We start from the raw sequence: 25259 nt of genomic DNA, 5'->3' as shown, positions 1-25259 counted from the left end.
TACATTGCTGTTCCTTCATTGTCACTGGGTCAAAATCCTGGAACTCCTTCTTAACAGCAATGTGGGTGCATCTACACCACATGGGCTGCATCATTTCAAAGCAGCACTCAGCCGCCACCTTCTCAAGGGCAATTAAAAATGGGCAATAAATGCTGGCCCAAGCCAGTGTTACCCACACTCGTTGAAAATATTCAAAATACCCTTTGAACTCTGAGCCTCCATTCTTCAGTGGTGTGATTCCTCCCATCAAACACTGATCTTTCAGTCAATACCCTACTATTTTCCCCCAGCTGCCTTCAAATATCTCATGTATTCCCAATCGTCTCCACTTCTATTCTAAATTATTTCTGGCTATATTATGTAAATAACCTTTTGTACAGGAATACTAAGTAAACACATTATTTTTGGCAGCTTATGAACAAAATGTTCAGACATATTCCTGCCTTTATAAATATGATTGTTAAGCAAAATCATACTTGGGCTTTTACGTTACCACCTCCTAACTACATTTCTAAAATGTATAGTGTTACCACCAACAATGAGGTTGGTTACCCTAGCTTCTCTTTTTGAGAAGTTACAGACGCATGCACTGTAAACTGCTTTTGTGTACATTTTGTAGTATACTCTAATGATAATAAATTGTCATTTTACATGCAAGTTTTTGTATTTGAGTTTTTAAAATAATTTATATTTAGTAAAAATATATTGATATGTTCTTTCACTTGCAGACTGCCACATTTCATTTGCTTCAGTCTCGCATCATGCACTCAAACTTCAGGAATGTTTGTTTAATTAGCAAATTAATGCATTAATAAATAAAATTAATTAAATTAGTAAACAAGTTCATTTATGCAATTCCTCTAAACTTGCCCGTCAGCGTCCAGCAACTTATTGAAACAAGTTTTTGGAAACCTATCTGAAAACACATATTTAAAGTTCATTGCAATTACTAGGACTACTACCTCCAGCTACTTTGTATCTCCGATTCAGTTGCACAGAAGCTCCAGCTCCCATTGCTGTATCACCAGACATCTCGCTGGATGCGCCTCAGCGCCACCAACCGGCTGGCCGTTCTTCCCCCCACCCCGGTAAGACAGGCCCTGACGCGCTGCATTCTGGGAGTTGTAGTCCGCTTCTCCCTTCGCTTCCGCCATCGGCGGCCGTCCCCTGACTACAGCCCCCAGAATGCCATTCGGTACGGCGCTCCCCAGCCAATTGGGACGCGGAGTTGGCGTTGCCCCAGTTATCGGAATGGCGTCTGGCCGGAGGTTGGTGCCGCTGCCCCTGGTAACGGTGGGCTCCTGGCTGCTGCTCCTGTCGTGTGTTCAGTTCGGAGGCGGACAGAAGAAGAAAGAGGTAAAGGGAACGGACCGCGGCTCCTCCGTAATCATTCTGTAAGTGATGGGAGAAAAGGGCCCGATTCTCCTTGGATGCTGGTGCTGATGGTGCAGATGCTGAGGGGGGCTGGAGCAGGGAGAGTGACACAGCACACAGCTGCCCAGAGTTACACACTCATTCCTCCTCATTACATAGCTCATGTTGATGGATCTCACTCTCATAGCGACAGTCTCCAAACTACATGTATGTGGGTTTGCAATCTACTGCTCAGTTCTCAGTACCACCCTGGTGTGATTGGTGTAACTGATTGGCTTTGATAGTTTTGTAAACATATGATAAGATTTCAGTAAAAGCGAACGTGTTTTAATGGAAACAAACCTTTTTTTCTAAAACATTATAATCATAATATCTTGTGCTATGAGCATTTAGCATTGGTGAGGCAATTGATATTGAGTTTATTTGGATATGGATCATCATTTGCATTGCTGTCAATTTCTGGACAGAAAAACAATATCAGATAAATTTACATAATGCCTATTACAGATTTTTAAAATAAACTAATAAACATGCAATATAAAGTAAAGGTCGTTTTTTTTTATAAATTAGCATTCCAAAAGTCATTTAACATTCAAATTCCTTGCTCCGCAGTTTATTTTGAGAAAGTAAACTATAATTGTAAACATGTAATAAGTGAAATGGTTATATCTGATTCTATGAATTGTTTTGCAGATTTGAGATTTATCGTAGATACCTGTTTTGATTCAGTGCAAAGTGTGTCCCAAGTCTCTTCTGGAATTCTGGAGTAGACTGACATTGCATAGAAATAAAATACTGCAGTTGCTGAAAACCTGAAATAGAAAAAGGAAGTGTTGGAAATACTTAACAGATCTAAAGTTTAAAGTTTATTTATTAGTTGCAAGTAAGGCTTACATTAACACTGCAATGAAGTTACTATGAAATTCCCCTGATCGCCACATTCCAGTGCCTGTTCGGTTCAATGTACTTTTTTTTGTTCTTATTCCAATTCAATCAAGTGAAGTCCAATTCAGAGTCTCAAAAAGTTGAGACACTCCTAATCCAAGCTGACAAGACAGTGCTCCCAACCCCCGCCCCAGGCCCGATCCACATGATCCAAGCCGATCGGAGCAGACACAGCCTACCACTCCCCGCAACGCCCGACCCCACCTGCATCCCAGCCAAAAGACCGAGATGCTGCTCCCAAAAACTGCCTCTGATGAAGCCAAAATGCAACCCAATGACCCCCACCAAGCACAGCACGTCGTCACCACACTTCATCCCAGCCAACCGGAGCACCTGGAGGAAACCCCACAGACATGGGGAGAACGTGCAAACTCTACACAGTGACCCAAGTCAGGAATCAAACCCAAGTCCCTGGCGCTGTGAGGCAGCAGTGCTACCCACTCTGCCGCACCTGGCAACATCTGAGGAGAAAGATACAAGAGTTAACATTTCAGGTTGAAGATCTTTCATCAGAACTCCTAACTAAAGGTCATTGACCTGAAATGTTAATTTTGTTTCTCACTCCAGAGATGCTACCAGATAGGTTGTATATTTCCAGCATTTTCTGTTTACATTTTATAGAATTTATTTAAGCAATAATGTAATCCAGGGTTGCAACACTACATTTTGTAATCAGAACTGGATATTTGTGTTCTTCACATCTACCTCACATGCCACTCCAATGCCTTTTGAAGAATTATTATAATTAGATACACTTAATTGTCTTTCACAATGCAAATAAGTGAACATTAGTGGATCAAAAGATAAAATCAAAGTACTGCAGATGCTGGATTAGTGGATCAACTTTACTTAAGGATCTGTTAAACTGTGTCAGTTTTTGGCTCAATTGGTAGAATTCTTGCAGTAAGCTTCCTGGTTCAAGTCCCACTGAGCATAAAAATTACAGCTGACACTTCACTGCAGCACTGAGGGACTGCTGCATTGTTGGTGACGCTGTTTTTTGGATGAGGCATTATACCCAGGCCCAATATATCCTCTCAGGTGGATTTTTTTTTTAATATATCCAATCCAGTAAAAGTCCAATTCAGAGTCTCAACAAGTGAGATATTCCCAATCCAAGCTGACAAGACAGGGCTCTCACGTCCTATCTTGGGTTTGATCTACATGTTTGGAGTAGGCACCGCATCCCCTCCAAGGCTTGATCTCATTTGTATCTTAGACAAAAGGCTGAGATGCTTCAAATGAAGCCACAATCTAACCTTATGACTTCAACCAAGTACAGCATGTTGATACTACACTTGATTTTAGCCAAAAGGCCGAGAAGTCATGCTCCATGTGAGGCAGCAGTGCTAACCACTGTGCCACTATGCTGCCCAACCACTTGATGTCCTGGAATGTTTTACACCCAGAGGAACACTTTGACTTTGCAACATGGGACACTCTGCAGCCAATGTATGCACAGCAAGCTCCCACAAACAACAATTGAGGAAGACATATTGGTCAGGAGACCAGGAATAATCCCCCTGATCTTCTTTGGGACAGAATCCCTACAGTGCAGAAAAAAACCCATGACCCCATGAAGAAGAGCAGGGGAGTTATTGCTGATGTCCTAGCTGATACTTACCTTTCAATCAACAAACACATTATAACACTGGTGTTTGTGGGAAATTTTTGTGCACAAATTAGTGTTTCCTGCATAACAACAGTACTTCAAGAAGTACTTCATTTGATGTAAAGTGCTTTGAGACATCTGGTGGTTATGAAAAATGCTATATAAATGCAAGTCTTTCTTTGTTTGAAATAATGCATGTAATTCTTTGAAAACTTCCCCCACAACTTCCTGTCTGAAATGTTGACTGAAAGTGTGTTTTTGTTGCTTTTTTGTCCCTTTGTTTATAAAAGTGAAGGGTCATACGAGACAAACCCTGCTCATTGATTGAGAACAGAGACTTCTCAACACAATGGGTATCAACTACTGAGACTGACAAATGAACTGTTTAATAGTTATGCAAGCAAGGAAATAATCACAACATCTAATTCAATACATTTAGATATATTTTGAATCTGTCTGTCAATACACTTTGTTTAAAAACACAGTCATTCAAGGAAACTCATTTTCTCCCAAAATCTGTCTGTGGAAAACTGGTGATAAAAGTTGCAATTTTAACTAATGTTGGTCATGTTTCCTGGGCTTCTGGCAGTCCAGATGATAAAAGGAAACGTGAATGGCTGGATCCATAAGGTAAGTATCTTTGCAGCATAGATTGTGGGCCTATTTGTTGTGATTTGGATGCATTCTTGAACTGCTGGCTTTCCACCTGACTGACAGCTAGCTTGTTTTTTTCTAAGAGCAGATTTTTTTTTGTTTTTATTCCAATTGAATCCAATCAAGTCCAATTCCGAGTCTCAACAGGTTGAGACATTCCCAATCCAAGCTGACAAGACAGCGGGCTCTTAGCTCCTGTCTTGGGCTTTATCTACATGATCCAAGCTGATTGGAATAGGCATTGCTCCTCCTCCAAGGCTTGATCTCATTTGCATCTTAGCCAAAAGGCTGAGATGCCATTTTTAAAAATTGCTTCAAATGAAGCTGAAATGTAACCTAATGACTTCAACCAAGTGCAGCATGTTGATACTACACTTGATCTTAGGGCAGTAAACTTGCAGAAAGAAATTATTGGTTTTATATTCAAAACTCTCCGCAGCTCTGAACATGTGGCCTTTTAAAAATTAGGGTCGATTTCTTACTATTTCTCTCTTAAACAATGTCTAATGGTATTTTGTTCCAAAAAAAAGGTTACTTGTATATCATCTTAATGCAAACACATTTTCTTAAATGTGGGAGAGCAATGTGGAATTTTGAGACTTTAGTGAAAAAAAACCCTGAAATTCTGCACATATATTTCAATGGCGACACGGTAGCTCAGTGGTTAGCGCTGTTGCCTCACAGCGCCAGGGACCCAGGTTCAATTCGTGGTTCGGGTCACGGAGTGTGTGGAATTTGCATGTTCTCCCTGTGTCTGTATGAGGTTCCTCTTGGTGCTCTGATTTCCTCCCACCGTCCAAAGATGTGCAGGTTAGGTTGATTGGTCATGCTAATTTGTGCCTAGTGTCAGGTGGTTAATAGGGTAAATAAGTAGGGTTATGGGGATTGTGGTTGGTGCAGACCTAATGGGCTGAATGGCCTCCTTCTGCACTGTAGGGATTTTATGGATTCTATGGCCTTATTCTTCATATACTGTACATATATAAACCTTTTAATCTCTGTGCATCTGTTTCATATGATATGTATTTCCACATCATGAAGGAATAGAATATTTTGAATATATCTGTAATTTTTGATTATCCAGAAGTCTTGGGGAAGTTTTCTGTGGAGGGTGCTCTGAATGAGGTAATATAAAACATGGAAACTTGTTGGTATACTCCAGGATCAATCATCCTTTCCTTAAGTTCAAAATAATTTACAAATGCAATCATTAAAATAATGCAATTCGAGTTATACAAATATATCAATCCTCAAACACATCCTTTTAATTGAGAAATTGCATATAATTATTACATCCTTTTTAGCTGTAATCATGGTGGTATCTGTTTACCATTCTGTTATATGTACTAATTTATATTCATATTTCTATAGGTTTCAGGTTGAAACTTATGATAAAACAAATTGCATATCAGTGTAGTGCTATGTGTCTAGGCAATGTGGAAAAAATTGAATATAGAACTGGATAGATATTCAACCAAACATATTACTGTGATAAGCAGATTCATTTGTTTTCCAGTTGAGTTGCATCACTGGCTATATCAATTTATACAATAACTTGTGATGATGCAACATGATTCTGCATGTCTGTTAATACTTGTTCCATGATAACTGAGGAAATGACTTTAGTGCATTGAAGTCCGAAGCCAATGATCCTTTCACCATCTTACATTGCTGTATGTTCCCAAAAATATGCCTATAAATCTAATTTAAAGCAATCTTAGAAGTTCTGAGAAAGCTAAAAGCAAGTGCCTGTGACCTTAGATCACAAGTTTAAGTATGTTTTATACATGCTCTATGAATTTTATTCATGTGAAACAACATTATTGTGCCTTAGTTTTTAGATAGCTTAAAGGTGGGCTTCTTATGCAGGTTTATTCAGTAGCAAATAGTTTTTGTCAGCTCATCTCACTACAGTTCAGAATTAAATATAGACACAATATGGAACCTAAATAGTCCTGAATGCAGCATCTTTCTTTGAATCCCTGAAACATATGGAGTCTCTCCAATGTTCTTCTACACAAACCATGGGTGTAGCAAAGAAGTTCATAATAAAATCTCTGTCAAGATTGTAACTAAAAATTCCTTTGAAGTTCATTCCTTAAACTCTTCTCTGGCTGATCAGCACCACAACTAACCCAGCTGGTGCTTCTCTATACTTACCTCAAGCACTTGGCCTTTTCTGTGCTTTCATCTTTCATGCTGCTTCCTTTTATTCTTCCCGTCAGGATAAATTTTGTGGCATGAGGCCGTTCTCAAATTCTAGCTGATGTTAAAATTATGATATTTCTTTCACTGGTATTCAGAATGCAAGGATAGCCACATAAAATGGCAGAAAATTTAATTGACTAAAAACAAGAACGCAGAAGTAGTGTTCTAAAGTGGCTATTATGCCCAAGCTGTTGAATGAATCATTAAAATAGCACAGAATATTGATGTGGTACCTGATGTATAAACTTTGAAGTTTTAAGGTAAGAGTTCTTACAATTAGCAATCTCTTCTACCGATGCATGTTGTATATTTAGTACACTAGGTGTTTCTTTGGAATTTATAAAGTGCCTGCAGCACCTGTTAGTCCTGCAGGTGGCACTATATTAAGCATTTTCTATATTAAAGATGTCAGATGTGTGACGCAATAGCTGCCTTTTTCGATCAACTGAGATTGTGCATTAGGTAACTGGGTACCAGAATTTACTCAAATTGCTGTGCTGTTTTTTTTCCTTCCCAGCTGCTATATTTTTCCTCAGTTATTAAAATGTATAACACCTAAAGCAAGGCAACAAAGTAAAATAATCAAAATAGAATTTTGCAATATTATTACATTTATTATTTATAGTTTTATTAATCAAAGTTGTCCTCATCCTCTCCCAAAGGCATGGACTTGACATGGTTTTTACCTCAGTAAATTGAAATTGGATTCTGCTGTCTGAGCAAATGCACTGCAGGAACTCATCAAGGCTTTCTTAGACGGCATCTTCCAAACCCATGACCACTACATCTGGAAGGACAATGGCAGCAGATACATGGGAACGCCATCACCTGGAAATTCCCCTCCAGGCCACTTATCATCCAGACTAGGAACTATACTGCTGTTCCTTCACCATCATTGGGCCAAAATCCTGGAATTCTCTCTGAACAGCCTTGTGGGTGTTCCTACATTATATGGATTGTGGTGGTTCAAGAGGCAGCTCACCACCACCTTCTCAAGAGCAATTAAGGATGGGTGATAAATGCTGGTGTAGTCAGCGATGCCCATATTCCTTGAATTAATTTTTTAAAAAGTGTACCTAATTTCTGGAATGTTTCAGTCCCATTTGGTCAGCTGCACTGAAGGCATTTCGTTCGATTTTGTAGAACTTTATGCTTGATAGCTATGTCTTCTCGTTCCAATAAGTTCAAAATAATCACATTGTTTGACTCAAATGCTGGAGATTCATCAACTTTTTACCACACTCCATGCAACCTATGGACATATGCATTGCATTGAATGCCTGACTGAGGTGCAGCAGTAATAGTGGCATCTTGGATGTCCAGTCTCCTGACAGTTAGTTCCTAATCCTTATGAATATGACATACATAACAATGTAAGAATTTAATATCCCTCTTTCTTAAAAAAAAATCCTCGAAATCAATACCACTGTTCCAATTATTAACTTTTTTAATTAAAGATTAACAATTGACTTTAACAATTTAACTGAACATTTCCAAGTCTCTTATAGCCTGTTTCCTCAACTCACGTTCATGGTTTCATTAAAGTTGCCATTCATTACTCACTGGTGAGTTCTATATTGCACAGGCGATATTGTACCTGTTTCTCCTGATGTTGTAGGACTTGTGCTTAATGCTGTTAATATTGTGTCATTTGCATATTGGTAATATTGTTGATGATGTCTCTGGTTAGTAATATCGCTGGTATAGTTGATTATATTTTCTACTATTCCAGCTCAGGTGTAAGCTAAATATGAACTCTGTTCCTTCTCTTTTGCTTACTAGTTTCAGTCTCAGTGATATATGACCTTGGAATCTCAGCTTTACTAATAATGTTTTCTGGATTCCATGTTTTTACAATTGGATCCTGTACAAGTATAGTTTGTCCTTTTAACATCTCGGGCATGCTTGTTGAAGCGTTGATCTCCTTACACTTGGCATCAGTGAGTTGTTCCTCCAAGCTACCAGGAGGAAGTATCTTGCTTGGCAGAGCTGTCTTATGCTTCCAATCAATGGCTCTGCAGATGATTTCATGTCAGCCTGGAGGTGAAGCTCAGGGCGATGAAAAGGCAAGGTTTGGGTCTTCCTTTGTCTCTTAGCATTCTGAAGGTTCTCTTAACCATCTGAATCTGTCTTTGCCCCTTGGGTAATCAGGTGATGGTTTTGAACCCAAACTGTTCAGCAAATTTCTTAAATTCTCTGGAGAGGGATTGGGTTCCATTATCCCATGTTACTACTTTGGAAGTCCCTTGCTCAGTGAACAGTGTATTGGTGAAATGATAGTTGAAGCTCGCAAATCTTTCACGTTTTGGTTAAAAGGGAATTGGAATGGAAGTCTGCAACTATGCAATATGATTTTGATTGTGCATGAATAAATCGGCTCCCGTTGTACAATTCCTCACTTCTTTAAAAGTGCAACTTTTAGTTAAACAACAATAAATAAATCAGAAAAGGAAGCGAGGCAGCAAACAGGACGTAAACGAGGCTGAGTGGTGTCGCATGCAAGGTGGGAGAGGCAGTGAACGGGATTGGAGGGAGGCAGGGTGTGGGCTGGATTGAACCTCTGAGCGGGATGGGTGCGAGACTGCAATTGCCCCAATGAGGTGAGACAGTGAGCAGACTGGGAGCAGGGCAGTGGTGAGGCTGCAAACGGGGTGAGAGCGAGGATTTCAGTGGGACAGGAGCGAGGCAGTGAGAGTAGCAGCCAGAGAGTGGGAGTGAGACTGCGAGTGGGACATGAGTGACATGGTAAACGGGATGGGAGTAATGTGTGTACAAGACACAGTGTGGCGAATGCAAAGCGACGAGTGGGTGGGTGCGTTCGAGCAAGGCAACGAGTGCAGCATCTAGTGGGATCAGAATGAGGCAGCGATTGTAGTCGTGAGTGGGATAGGGTTGAGGTTGCGAACGAAGCAGGGATAACGCAGCGAGCAGAGAGGGTGCACAGCTAGCCTGAGAGTCTGCCAAGACAACTGAGATTGTAAACAAATCTTCCGACTTCAGTGTTTCATTGCTGTGCCGATGGTGACGACGCATGCAGCCCTAAAGATCAACGAAGTAAATAAGAAAATGGTGGCACAAATTGGAAAAGCAGGCCCCGAATAATAATTAATTTAAAAAAAATGCAGGGCGCCTTAAAGCCAGGACTTGCCATATGCTGTGGTTTGAGTGATACTCTGTCGGTATGATCTCTTTCTTCTGTACTTCTGGTATAAATTGCATGTAGACATCTTTCTTTTGATGATTTGCAGATGCCTACTCAGTACACCTCTGATTTTGAGCTTACGCTTCTCCATTCCCATGTGGTGGTCTTATATCTTCTGGAGTATTCTTATTTTGGGCGTAACTATTCTGGATCCAGTCAGCGGCATGCCATCTTCCAGTGAGATGTCATTTCTGATAGATCAGTATTGCTGGCTGAATTTGCTGTATTTTGACAGGACATTCGTGAGTCACTCGCTCAAGAGAGCATTTGTAAGTCATTGTCTTTGTTGGTCTCATTTATAATTGGACTCCATTTTGGGGTGTCACGTCCACCACACATAATGAATGTCTCCTTGTATCTCAAACTTTTTAATCTTATGTTTCTTTATGGTGACAACCAAGTTGGGAATCTGCCAGCATAATTTCTCTTTTTGTCTTGTATTTCAGAGTGAAATTGTAACTCTGAAGCCTCAAGGATAATCTCTGCAGTCTCCCTGGTGCTTTACTCAGATCTTTCTTGTCAACCTGACCTAGTTCAGAGCGGAAAGTCATCTACTATCAAAAGCTCTTTCTATATTTGCATATTTGGTCTCATCAGATTTTAGAGCTTTTGTACCAGGACTACTGCTAGTTCTTTTGTAGAAATATCTACTTTCAAATTAACATGTTTCTCTCTGCTGTACTCTGTATGGTTGTGCATACTGCTTTTTGAGTTTGTAACTCCTTTCATATGTTTCTTACCACTGGCACTCAGGATTCTCTCATCGGGGAGGTAGTGGCATAATGGTATCTTCATTGGACTGGTTATCCACAGATCCAGGGTAATGCTCTGGGGACCCAGGTTCAAATATAAAATTGTTGCTGTCTCACGTGCTCCCTCATTCACTCCCTGCTCATAAAAAAAATGAAACTGGAAAGATCACCGGCATCATCCTAGGCACCAGAAACAGCAATGGGAAACCCAATCCTGTTGACCCTGGAAAGTCTCATTATTAAACTGGGGGGATTGTACCAAAATTCGGAGAGCTCTCTAACAGACTAGCAACAGACTGACATAGTCATACTCATGGAATTTTACCTGTCCCATTGGGTGAATAGTGAACACAAGATGGGAACCCTTCATGGTTCTGGAGGAAGGGGAAGGAGTGAGAGCAGAGGTGTGAGAGATGGATTAGACACAATTGAGCACTTTGTTAGCCATTGTGTGAGGAATTCTTGGTTTAGGAAAAAGACAGATATGTCAGAAGCGCTGTTTTGGAAGGTAACGTTATCTGAAACTTGGAGAATGGACTGGAGTCCTCATAGGAAGTAGGGTGTGAGGAGCTTTCGTCAAGGTAGCTGTGGAAATTGGTGGCTTTGCAATAAATATTGGTGACAGTCTATCATTGGAATGGACAGATATCAAGGAAGGGAAGTGTCAGAGATCGACCATGTGAAGGTGAAAGACGGGTGAACGTTGGAAGCAAAGTTGATAAATTTTTCCAGGTTCAGATGAGAGCAAGAAATGGCATGGATATAGTTACTGATGCAGTGGGAGGAAACCTCTCTCAGCTCAAGGAAAAAGCGGTGAGACCTCAAACCATCCTAGTAGGGGTTGGAGGTGTAGAGGGATTGGACAGCCATAGTGAAGGGGAGGAGGTCAGGACCAGGAATCTGGAAATCATTGATTATGACATAGGGCAGCAATGAAACTTTCTAATTGTGTAATTCTACTTGTGTAAAATATATATATATAATGTATGCATTTCTGATAATTCAGTTTTAAATGCTCATTTCCTAATCTTTATTTCAGTCTCTGCAAAATTTATAAGAAGTGAAGAATAATCAATACATTTTACTTTCTGGTTTGTGAGGATTCTTCAGTGTGATTGGCTGTTTACTATGCTTAATGGCACCACTGTGTCTAGATGCCTGAAATCCCATATAGTTGTTGCCAGTCGGTCTTTGTGGGCATCTCTCCTCGAGATGAGTCCGTCACTTCATCGCTGATACAAATTAGGGCCATTGTACTTTTTCATGTCAGGCAGAAGAGAGTGAGAGACAGAGAAAGACAAATGACAAGGAAGGTAAATGGATAATTTTCTCCCTCATTCTAATTTTTAAAGTTGAATTTTGTGGGGAACCAGATACAAAGGCAGGTGTGGGCTGTTGGAGAGGAGAACAGATTGAATTTGAGAGTGAGGGACTTCATAGAATCATAGAATGTCTACAGTAGAGAAGGAGCCCATTCAGCCCATCGAGCCTGTACTGACAACAATCCCACCCAGGCCCAGTCCCTGTAACCCCACATTTCTTTTTTCCTTCTATTTGTGACATGAAATCAGCAGGAAAAGAGTAGATAGAGGATTCTCCTTGAAGTGAATAACAATGAAGCATTGGGGAGACGAGTATCAAAACGTTTCTCAAAGAGGAAGAAATACTGTGAGTACTTTTACTATCAGGCTGTGTTTTGGATGAGGTCTGAAATTGCTGTCTCAAGTCGATGTTTGAGATTGCATGGCACTATTTTGAAGAAGTGTCGCATAGTTCTTTCTGATTTCCTGGCAAGTATTTATTCTTCCTGTGCAAATTGGCTGCTCTGTTTCACATGTTATAACAGTAACAACATTTCAAAAAGATACTTTATCGGTTATAACGTGCTTTGAGACATCCAGTGTTGTGAAGGTCACAACATAAATTAAAGTATTTTTATCTTTTACACAAAGACATTGAAGGCAAATAAATAGGTAACCATATTCCTTGGCTTACTACGCACAATGCCACAGGATCGCAACTGACATTTTATTCAGTCTTGCATAAATGCTCAATTTTCACTGGTGTGCATTTACTTCTCATTATAATTTCACCGCATCACTTTGTTGATTTGTTCAAATGGATGAACAATACAATAAAACTAAAATGATTAGGAATGCATGAAGCAAAAACAAAGTAGCTGGATAACATTTTACAATCCTCCCAATATCTGACATTTCGAATGTCCAAAATAAGTTAGGTAGAATGAAAATATACAAGGTACATATTTTGCAATAACATGATTAAACCTAATTAGTAACTTGTCTCTTCCATGTTTGAATACCTTTGTTAATGTTTCTAAGAGTAAAATATCTGTTAGTTTTCACTGCAAACTTAGTACTTTTGTTCAGTACTATGTCTCTGCCAGCTGAAGGAAAATTCTGCAGTTTGACCAGGTGTATTGATACAGAAGCATTCATTGAGGGTGATTTTATGAAAAATATTCTAAGTCAAGAATAAGTGTGAAAATGGGAGAATTTCTGATTTTTTTTTGGGCAAGTCCAAACCTGTTCTTCATGTAGTTAGAGCAAAAAAAGTCAAAAACTGCTCCTTATCTGTAAGGGGAGGGAGGAGGGCTTAAATCACCTGAAAGTTGGCTGAGAGCAGCAGAGCCCATTGTACGTACACAGGTTCCTCTGCTACTGAGAGCAGAGAGACCTGTCACTCAACTTCTCCCTTTCTCAACCAACCTCCATGGCTTAAAGCAGGCCTCAAACCCCTCCCCTCACCAGCTTGCAGGGGCCTGCGGCCAGTCGCCCCCTACTCTCCTCCCACAATCTCTAATGTAGAGTGGCAGCAGGTCTGCACACACCCCCCCACCCCTCATCCATGATCATATTGCAGAGTGCACAGCAGGCCCCAGTGGTAAGTTCCAGGGTGCCAGGCTGACATTGCCCAAGAGACATCGCCTCCCTTGCCCTTGACCTCTCGGTGGATCCCAGTGGCCTCCAGTTCTACTGGCGAGGCCATCGCATCTGGTATGCTTTGCTGGGGACTAGGCTGACCTCGTGAGGATATCTGGTGCAGGTAAGATTGCAAGAGGTAAGAAATTGGGACTGAACCTGATTTCTTTGCACTTCTGTGATCTTACTGGCTTGTCCCACCCATTAGCCAGTGGGGCACAATGGTAAGCTCATCCCCATAATATTTTATCAGTCAATTGAAATAATGGGCACAATTTAATTACATGCCACATTGCAAGTTTGGAGGTGGGTTTTTTCGGGTGGGAGGATGCAAAGTGGGAACCCTGCTGCCCACTCAACTCCCAGGACATGAATGGTGGAGGGCAACCATTCCATCTAGAGGCCAATTGCCACTTGAGGGCCTCATCTCACTGCTGCTGACATTCAGTGGGTGACATTGATAAAGGAGTAAGGTTTGTCAGCAACCTACCATTGGGTGTCCCTTGTTCTTGGGCACTCTAGGCTTGATTATGGGACCTGACATCAGAAAGCTTGTTACACACACACTTTTTCTGTTGATCCAAAAACCCCCCTCCCTAGCCTCTGATTGCCTGGCCACCCTTGGTGATGGGAATTCTGATTTCCTGGAGTCTTAATAAATTGGAGATCCGACACTGTCCAGTTAGGTTCCAGATTATCTGATAATTGCAATAAGTCTTCTGGAAAGAAGTGATGTAGGGATCTCGACTGTCTCCCAACATGGTCATCAGATCTTGCCCTATGTTTTTCAAAAACACCATACTAGATTATTAATTTCAGAAGCATTCATAATAACCTCAGCTGTAATAGTAACCCTTGGGAAATATCAAAGGACTGAATCAGAACTGTGAAACAAGTGGTCATGTTTTTTTTAAACATGCATCAAATATCCTGTCACTCAAAACAGTCTAGCAGATGGTACTTTTGTTCTGACTCTTACTGGTGGCTTCAACCTGTTTCTTTCAAGTTAAGAGACCTGGGGATTAAAAAAGAAGTAAATCATGACACTTAGATTGTATTCATCCTTCAAGAGCATTTATCTCTACTCCATCAATTCATGATTCCCATATTGTGGGTTAAGGACCTTGAAATAGTGAAAATGGGGTCTGTTTGAATTCAGCAGTTACTTCAAATGGCCCTCCTGAGTTTGGATTTCCCTCCTGTATGATTCATTTCCTACATCCAAGTTCTGACTACCAGTTTTATTAAAGACCTCTGAAATTGGCCTGATCACAGAAAAATCCAGCCCAAAGTTAACATTCACAATGTTATGATAATAGGTAATTGATCTGAAATGTTAACTTGCTTCTGTCACCATAGTTGTTGCCTGATGTGCAAAGTATTTCGGGCATTTTTATATTCTTATTTTGATTTCCAGCATCTGCAGTATTTGGCTTTTGATCCTAGCACATCTGCATTACATATTCTTGATGCCTTTAATATCCTTTCTGCTAAGTGATATCCAAAATTGCATGCACTAACTGGGCCTAAACAGGTATTGTGTCAATATTTATTATTACTTCTTTACGTTTGTGCTACATGATGCTCTATATAAACCCAAAGTTCAGCATCAATCTAAATGGTGACAAAATAGTAATTGAATCAGTTGATTTGCAATTTCCTCTCACCGTGCGCTTCTATCTGTCACGTTAAAAACAAAAGTTATATTTTAAGAGCCTCCTTCAGTGCATGCAGTCAGTGGAAACTCAACATGTACATTATTTTGATCTGGAGGACATGTCTAAGCTGGGTTGGACCAGCTTCCAGCATAATATTGTTTAAAACAAAATTAACGCTAATAGAAAATCAATTTATGCTTGATGTAACTTGTATTTAAACTTCCACGATCTTTTGCATATTTTGGCTGATTTCAGTTGGATTGTATTGGTAAAGTCAGCACAAACTAGTGGACATTTTTGGCCTTGCTTTTTTTTTAAGAATCTCATTTTTGATGCTTGTCTTTTTAATTACAATTCTCCTGTCTTCTTTTCATCCAAATCATGGTGTTTGTTTTCTTTTAATCCTTTTCTCATGTTTTCTTTTTAAAACTTAGCTCTTGCCAATTCTTAATTTGTACATTTCTGCTTCTTTGGTTCCCTTTCCTTTTTAAACAATGCACAAATTTGACTCCCATCCCCATTTGGACAAACAATAAGGCTGGATTTTCCCCACAGTGGAGGCTCTCCACCATGGCAAAAGTGGCTGAAAGTCTTAAGTCTCACCTCTGAACAGAGCAGTTCCCATTTTTGTGTGGGTGGGGTATGTGTGTTTTGTGGAGGCAGCTGTCCATTTAAACCATTAGCCACCTCCACGTCATTGGTAGCTTTAGATTGGGAATACATGAAGGTGAGACTTGGTATGAGCACGTCAGAACTTTGTGGAGTCATTTGGGTGCCCCTTTGAAGAAGTAAGATACCCCTGTAGATGTGGCTCCAGGCCACCTTTAGGGGGAGTAAGGTAACCTTTAGTGGATGTCAGGTGGTCTTCAGAATTGATAAAAGTAGGCATAAGTATGTGTAAAAAGTGCATAAACCCATTACTGTCAAGCTCATTGGAACTGTTGATAGACCTGTCAAAATCAGCTAGCAGAAGCACTTTTCAAGAAGGTCTGTCCAAAGTGTCCAGAGGACGTATCAAAGTGAGCTATTCATAATGTTAATAGGACCTCTCAAAAGTACCCTGCTATTGGAGCTGTTAAGGCATTTCAAGGTCTTGCTTTCTAAAACTTTGAAAGGATTATGTGTCCTTTAAAAACATGCCTGTTATTCCACTCTGTTGAGGTAAGCCTGAGAGTATCCATTACTAGATTAGTGCTGCATGACTGATTTCATAGTCATTAATTATCACAGGGTGCTTGCTATTCCACAGTTTGATTGACAGCTACACGTGATTATAAGCTCTTTGAAATAGGACTATGAATTCCAGCGCTTGTTGCTTTAAGAGATTATGTACATGAATGAAATGTTTGTTGTATCAAAGCTTTATTTAGTTGAAGGAAAGTAAATGCAATAAATGGGTTTTTGAGTTTTTTAATATGGACATTTGTAACTTTATTTGATGGAACTTTATTTTATCTCATCTCTATGTAGGCCCTGAGGTCTGCCCATGGTGGTTATTCAGTGAGTTGGCATGCTAAGGGCAAAGGGTGATGGGTGCAGGGCATGCTTTGGCATGATTTAGCACTAAACAGGCACAGAGGATATAAGAGCAGCCTGGGGCTGGTTACAGGAGCTTAGGTTGGCATGGATGGTATGAGGTACCAAGGGAGTGGGTACAGGGGTACAGGTTCACATGGAGTGTGGGTGTTATGGGGTGGGGCATGAGGTGGCATGGGTTGGCATGAATGAAGAGTGTTGGGCCATGGACTGGAGGGATGTTTCTTGTTTTATTCTTTATTTTTAAATTTTGGCCATAATACTGGATCCTCACGGTAAGTCTCCCACCCAGTTACCTCTGCACCCAGTAGCCTCTTCAGTTCTTCTGGGATGGCCTGACTTCTAATCCAATCCACCCCCTTAGACCAGTAATCCCATAACGGGACAGCTGGTTTAAAGGTCAAGTTTGTAGAACGGTGAATTCTTCCAATTCTGTGCAACTGACCGATGGCCAAAAGTCCAGGCCCAAGACTTCCATCTTCAATTGACCATAGCTATTTTCTTTCCGTTTTGTGTATTTCATGCTTTCTTACTTCAATTTACACTCCCCAATCTACACCCATCTGCCTCTCTCATAGTCTAATAGCAAACATATAAACTCCAGCATGATCCCAACCACTTTAAAATACATCTTCCAGTTGAGCATTGTATCTCAACTTCGTGTCTTGATGCATCTGCTTTTACACAGTTGCCAAAAGGAATATAACCGTTAGCATCACATGTTGACACCCATGTAAATATCCAAATCTAAATATTTTTGTTACATATACTTATTGTTCTACAAAAAAATTGAATTGAATATTTTGTAGAAAAATATTGCACAGGTTTCATCTGTACTTTACAGAGCCACTTCATATACTATTTGAATGCTTTGTGTTCATTAATTGTAAATGTGCACAATTATGTAAACCTTTCAATATATAATTAATGTGACTTCAATTACTTTGATTTCTTTCCACCATTTAATCTATAATACATTTATTTATTTAGATTTAAGCAACCTGAAATATATGAACACAGTAATGCATTATGTAATGCAACTTATAATTATTTCCTTATCAAATACATGATTGAATTTTGCATGAAGAATGCTATAACAAATGGACGACAAATACAAAAGATCCATTGGTTTATTGTTCCTTTAAAAAGAAATAAGGAAATTTATGTCTGCTAATTGAGCATTATAGTGCTGAAATTTCTATGATTTAATGACAGATGTATGTAGTCTAATAATAAATAGTGTTAAAAGCTCAAGTAATACTGACATCATGCTATAGCAGAACATCTTGCTCATTTCACAATTACTCACACAGTTTACTGGTTTGTTGGCATACAATAAAAGAGATTTATTCGGTAGCATGAACTTTCGGAGCACTGCCCCTTCATCAGGTGAGTGGAGGCTCCAAATGGGTCCACTCACCTAATGATGGGGCTGTGCTCCAAAAGCTTATGATACCAAATAAACCCTTTGGACTTTAACCTGGTGTTGTGAGACTTCGTACTGTGCCTACCGCAGTCTGACGCCGGCATCTTCACATTATAGTAAAAGAGCTTACGGTATCTAGGATAATGACTGACACACATTAGTCTGATGATAGCTAAATTGCAGTCTTTATAGCAGATATGTAGATCTCTTGGTCTGACTTTCAAACAAATTGGAATTAATGTGGAATATGACAATGTCATATAACAAACAATTATTGTTGTTGGTGTGTATAGCACACCATGGGATTGAATGGACTTGCTGCTGTTTTATATCATAGCAAATTAAACCATTTTTGCTTTTCAATTGGTTTGACCCGAGTAAAATGAATATGACTAACCCTTCAGTGTGTTTCCAAAAATAATTAATTTCTTCTTTTAATTTATTAAAGGCATGAAATAAATATATGCAAGTGTTCTGTTGGTTCTGAGTAAATTGGTGTCCTCTTTTGTCATTTTGCATTTGATCCATTATTACACATTGATCAGAATAATTGGAACATGGTTTCAGTTGCCTAAGCTCCATGCTATGAATGTCTATTCCAATTAGGCATAACTGTAAAACTTGAGCGATGCTGTTCAGGGGTTATGCCAGAAGACATTTACCGCCGAGTTCAATGTATAAATAAGGATCTGTCTCCCTCATAGAGCTATGAATTGAAAATCTCAGAAATGGGATTGATGACTTGTTGTTCGACAAGAGTATTAAGGCTTAGATTTTTAAAAATCTGTGCAAGAACACAAGAAATAGGAACAGGAGTGGAACACAGTGTTCATCCTGCCTGTTACACCATTTGACACAATCATGACTGATCTTGAGTTTCAACTCCATTTTCCTGCCCATGCCCCATAACCCTTAATTCCCCAAGAGACCAAAAATCAGAACCAAGGTGAGTAGATAAAGTGAAGCTACAGGTCAGCAGTGATGTAATTGAATGGTGAAAAAGGCTTAGGTTATTACACAGAAGGAGGTCATGTGACCCATCATGCTCATCCTGATTCCCTGCAAGAACAACATAGTTAATTCCACTCCTCTACCTTTTCCCTGTGGCCCAGCATTTTTTTTCTCTTCAGTTAATTATATAGTTCTCTTTTGTAAGCCACTAATGAATCTGCCCCTGCTGTACAATGAGCCAACACATTACAGATTCCAACACGTGTGTAAAAAAGGTTTATTCTTTGGTTCTTATACTATGCATTTTCAATCAGTCCCCTCTGGTTCTCGGTACATCAGTGAGAATAATTTCTCCCTGTGTACACTCCCTCATGATTTCTGTCAAATCTCCTTTAAATCTCCTTGAGAAAAGTTGGAGCATTTGCAATTTTTCCGGGTAGCTGAAGTCCCTCATCCCTGGAATAATAAACCTTTCTGCACCCTTTAATTCCTTCACATCCTTCTTAAGGGTATGGTGCCTAAAATTAGGTGAAATACCCCAGTTGAAGCCGAACCAACATCTTATTAAGATTCAGTAGAACTTTCTTGTACTCTGTACCTCTATTCATAGAACACTACAGCACAAACAGGCCCTTCGGCCCACAAGTTGCGCCGATCACATCTGTGCCTACCAAGCCATAGAACTATCTGTAACTCCCAATGCCGTTAGATCCCATATACTCACCCAGAAGTCTTTTAAAAGACCCCAGCGAGTTCGCCTCTACCACCACCGACAGCAGCCGATTCCACTCACTCACCACCCTCTAAGTGAAAAACTTACCCCTAACATCTCCTCTGTACTTGCTTCCCAGCACCTTAAACCTGTGTCCTCTCGTATCAATCATTTCAGCCCTGAGAAATAGCCTCCAAGAATCCACCCTATTTATTCCTCTCAACACTTTATAAACCTCTATCAGGTCGCCTCTCAACCTTCGTCTCTCCAGGGAGAAGAGACCTAGCTCCCTCAACCTATCTTCATAAGGCATGCCTCCCAATCCAGGCAACATCCTTTTAAATCTCCTCTGCACCCTCTCAATTGCTTCTACATTTTTCCTGTAGTGAGGCAACCAGAACTGCGCACAGTACTCCAAGTGGGGTCTGACAAGGGTCTTATAAAGTTGTAGCATTCCCTTCTGACTCCTAAACTCAATTCCTCGATTAATGAAGGCCAGTACACCATACGCCTTCTTGACCACATCCTCCACCTGTGAGGCCGATTTAAGAGTCCTATGGACCCGGACCCCAAGATCCCCCTGCTCTTCAAAACAGCTAAGACTCCTACCCTTGATATTGTACTCCTGCATCCCGTTGGTCCTGCCAAAATGGACCACTACACATTTATCCGCAACACCCAAGAATCCCTATGCTTTATTAACGACCTTCTCAACCTACCATTCTACCTTCAATGGATTGTCTGTGCTAAATTGCCCCTTAATGTCGAAAGATGTGTAAGTATGGTGAATTAGCCATGGTAAATGTGCAGGGTTACAGGGATAGAGCAAGAGGTTGGGCCTGGGTGAAATGCTTTTTTGGAGAGTTGCAGACTTGATGGGCTGAACAGCCTCCTGTACTATAGAGATTCTATGATCTCTGCCTTTAAGAACCTTTTTAAATCCCACAGCTATGGTTCTGCATTTAGTCCTGCTTATAATATTCTCTGCCTTAGCTTGGTAACCATTTTTCATTGCACTTCTATGTAATGTATTGAGTCACTTTCTGTGTTAAACGTGCTTACAGTAATGAATGTTATTGTCCTTTTTGATATAGATATAGTTCAAAAAATAGCTTCATAATAAAAAATTCTTCTCTCCATGTTCATACAAGGGAAAATGCTATTTGTTTTGGATAGAATATTGGTGACTTATATATGGTGTGTTTAATTAAATTTGCATAGTTTCATCTTTTAAACCATCCATTATTATGTAATGTGCACACAATGTTGTGCTGTTGATCGATTTTAAACTGCTTTCACTCGAACCTACAGTGTGACACCTCAATGTGTTTCGTCGCTACAGCAATAGGGATCAACAACAGATAAAACAGTTGAATGTTGCATGGTCAGAAGATCTTAAATCTTGTTAGAAAATTGTGAACATTGTACAAGTCTGAAAGGGACACAAATAAAGGAATTTATACAAAGCACAACAACTAAACCATATATTTCCCAAACGTTTGTACATTCTCATCCTAAGCAAATATTGTACAACTGCTACTTACAAAACAAAAAACTCTTCAATAAATATATGTATAAGATTAATTACACATTTCAGAATAGTCTCACTGTTGAGCAAGTGTAATTCAACACAGTGAAAACTAGCAAGTTATTTTCATACCCAATGTTTTATTGCTGAATTATTTACACGTAAGCACGTGAGAGATTTTTCTGGTTTGCCATGGTGCAGTGAAAATGGGAAATGTGAGCTGGTGGGAATCTCAAACCTCTTCAGAAAAAAGTCTGATTTTATTTCAAATTGAGGAAAAGTGAAACTTTGATATAGGTATAGGTTGCAGTAGGTGTGAACTTTCATCTGCCTGATTTTCCCATGTTCGTTGTGGTCAGATGGTCCACAGCACTAAGATATAAATAAGGTGAAAGCTCCCGTGTGGAATCCTGGCAGTGCTTTTAATCTGCATCACTCGCATCACAATCAATATTTAGATTCTGCTATGAATGAGCTTTCAATAAGAGAGTTTCTTGAAAAAAGCACGCAAAATAAACAGAAAAGAAAGCAAATGTAATGCTTTAATGCTACAACTCTGTATTTGCACCATTAGGAAAATTTTCCACCTTGACAACTGTGAATGCTGAAACACTTCATATTTTCAATTTTCAACAAGCTGGTTCTGTGTACAAACTTGCAGATGACACAAAAATAGGTAGTAAGTTGCAATAAGAAAATAAGAACATTACAAATGAATATAAACAGGTTAAGAGAGAGGGACAAAATGTGGCAGATAGAGTTTAATGTGGATAAGTGTGGGGTGATGTATTTTGGTTGACAGAATGGGAAGGTGACTTATTATTTAATGGGGAGAAACTTTGGGATGCTTTGGTGCAGAGGGATCTGGGTGTCCTCGTTCATGAGTCACAGAAAACTAGCATGTAGGTACAGCCACTCATAAAGAAAGCAAATGGAATGTTAGCATTTATAGCTAAATAGAATATAAAGGTAAGGAAGTATTGTTGCAACTGTACAAGGCATTGGTGAGATTGCACCTGGAGTATTGCACACAGATTTGGTCCCCTTATTTGAGGAAAGATGTAGTGGCATTGGAGGCAGTTCAGAGGAGGTTCACTAGATTGATTCCAGAGATGAGGGGTTTGTTGTATGAAGAGAGATTGAATAGTTTAGACCTATATTCTCTGGAATTTAGAAGAATGAAGGGAAATCAAATTAAAGGTATACAAAATGATAAAAGGTATGGAGAAGGGAGATGCGGAGTAGATACTTCCTCTTGTGGGGCATTCTAGGACAAGAGGCCATAGTCTTAGGGTAAGGAGTAGCAAATTTAAAAGAGTTCAGGAGAAACTACTTCTCCCAAAGGGTTGTGAGTCTGGAATTTGCTATCCTAAAGTGCGGTGGATGCTGGGACAGTGAATAAATTTAAGAAGGAGTCAGACAGATTTTTAATTGGTAATGTGTTGAAGGGGTATGGGGCAAAGGCAGGAAAATGGGAACAAGGAGCATATCAGCTCTGATCAAATGGCGGAGTGATTCAGTGGGCGGAATGACTTATTTTCTCTTATGTCTTGGAACTTTTAAACTTGAGATGTGAAAGAGGAATACCATGTTGGAGACATATTTGGAGTTGAGGAGGAAGAGGGGAAAATTCAGAGAAATGCAGTGGTATCTATAATATAGATTAACATGAAGTGTGTGACCGGGAACCAGAGGGCAACTTCTGGAATGAAGAAGAACAAATATAAAACAGTCTTTGGAATATTCAACTGAATGCCAAAGAATAGAGAACAGAACAACTCTGGCATAAAAATACAAAATCAAAATTGCAATTTATCGACAATGACTATTGGGAGCCTTTGATTTAAAGAATAGAAACATCAGTTCTCATTGAATATGTTGGAACCTGACAGCATTGCCACTCTACAACAAAGGTTGTACTTGATATAAAACTCCATCTATAGCAACAAATTATGTTTAATATGAGAAATATATGATATATTACAAATATATCCAGCACTACCTAGAAAACACATTATGAAAGATACAACTAAATTAAAATTCAAATAAACATCACATCCAGTATAACTGTGATGGTGGACAAAGCATTGATTAATAATCACAATCACAAAAAATATATCATACTTAGTCAGCAACACAACTCTCCAATGCAGAAATAAAAGTCATCTTCAAACTACAATTGAAACCCACAACCATTTCAAATTAGAAGGAAAAGGGCAGCAGATACACGGGAACACCATCACCTCCAAGTTTCTGTTCCCAAGCCACAAACCATCCTGACTTGAAAATATATTGCAGTTCCTTCACACAGGCTGGGTAAAAGCCCTGGAATTCCCTCCCACTGTGTATCAACAGACAGCACGTGAACTTCGGCATTTTAAGAAGGCAAGAGCTAAAAATGAGCCAGCCAGATCTGGTGTTGGAGAGCAGGTGGCTCAACCAGTTATCCACCAAATCATTTCAATTTTTTGTCTCTTCGACTTAGGAGAGCAAAGATACGGACAATACCACCTTCTCAAAGACTACTATGGATGGGCAATAAATGCTAGCTAGACAATGACACGCATGTCCCATGAATGTATTAATAGAAGTGACTTCTGGAGACAAAGTCCTGTTAATGACTGATTTACCCAACATACCCTCACCTCCACTGTTGGTTCCAGATTTCCATGTTCGAGACAAGAATTATGAATCAGGCTATTTGCCAGCATCATAATCTGGTTTCCTGCACAGCAGTGCCTGCTCATACTGTTTTCATTATGGGGTGGTTGGGTGGCTTGGAGTTGGGGCTGAAGCAGGGCACAAGTGAAAACAGGCAAGTGGATACCGAGATAGCCTAGAAACTTGCATCAGTTAATGTGAGACATTAACCTAGTGCTGCATTGAAGTGCAAGACACCTTAGTCTTCATCCCCCTACCTCACCATACCCACCTCCACCATGTCCACTTCATAACCCATCCCCTCACATATTCCTTCGATGCTCCTTGTATCACTCCTATCCCTCCATGCCCCTCATAACCCTATTCCACTGTATATACGTCCATGCTATTCCCTATGGAATGTTTCACTGTTTGAAAGGCTAAACAGATGACTGACCTGACAATCATTGAAAAGATCAAAGTAAGTGGTTCAATTAACAAGTTAAATCTAAAATTTCATCATTGTTCAATGCAAAAGAGCATTCGTGGACAATGTACTGTAACACATTTGAATATTTTTTTCATTTTCATAGGCTAATTTTATGTCAGTTAACTTTTCTAAACAAAAATCACTCTTATGAACCTATTTAACGCGTATTATGAAATGTGAAGTCAGCGATGTTTTTTGAACGTAGCTGTCATTATGTTCTCTATCTCATACTGAGATTTCCACATGGTTTACGACTTTGTTGAATTGCTGTGAATTATGTTGTATGCCAATTGGGTCACGTAGACTCGAAACGCCAGCTCTTTTCTCTCCTTACAGATGCTGCCAGACCTGCTGAGATTTTCCAGGATTTTCTCTTTTGGTTTCCGATTCTAGCAGCTGCAGTAATTTGCTTTTATGCTAATCACCTCAATGGAGCTAGCAAGGTTGCAAGTGCTGCACGTGAGCTTGCTCCCTGTCCCTTTAACCTCCTGCTAATAATGGCTGGTGACAAAAAATCAGCATTGGACTACTGGAACCTGGTTTTGCTGACCATTTTAAAGCCTCCATTCCTCTATTCTGACACAAACTGAGGCACAAAATCTGGCTCTTGAAGCTCTAATCTTTAATAA

At 39.7% G+C, this 25259-nt stretch overlaps 1 protein-coding gene across 3 annotated transcripts in view; it reads left to right on the top strand.

Moving 5' to 3' along the window:
* The first annotated feature begins 1229 nt into the window (after positions 1 to 1229).
* Positions 1230 to 25259, top strand: part of tusc3 (tumor suppressor candidate 3) — a 350535-nt gene continuing 326505 nt past the window's right edge. For 2 of the 3 annotated variants that reach the window (XM_080198163.1, XM_080198162.1), the window contains exon 1: positions 1230 to 1356. In XM_080198163.1, the coding sequence (XP_080054289.1) occupies positions 1252 to 1356 (105 nt within the window). In that variant the 5' untranslated portion in view covers positions 1230 to 1251. Of the gene's footprint in view, positions 1395 to 25259 lie in introns of all 3 variants that reach the window. The other variant, XM_080198164.1, reaches the window with a different exon arrangement.

This window comes from Carcharhinus amblyrhynchos, chromosome 1 (assembly GCF_965287045.1).
Source record: "Carcharhinus amblyrhynchos chromosome 1, sCarAmb.v2.hapA, whole genome shotgun sequence".
In the NCBI taxonomy this organism is placed as follows: domain Eukaryota; kingdom Metazoa; phylum Chordata; class Chondrichthyes; order Carcharhiniformes; family Carcharhinidae; genus Carcharhinus; species Carcharhinus amblyrhynchos.
Note: the sequence above shows the minus strand (reverse complement) of the source record. Positions and strands in the feature narration are given on the sequence as shown.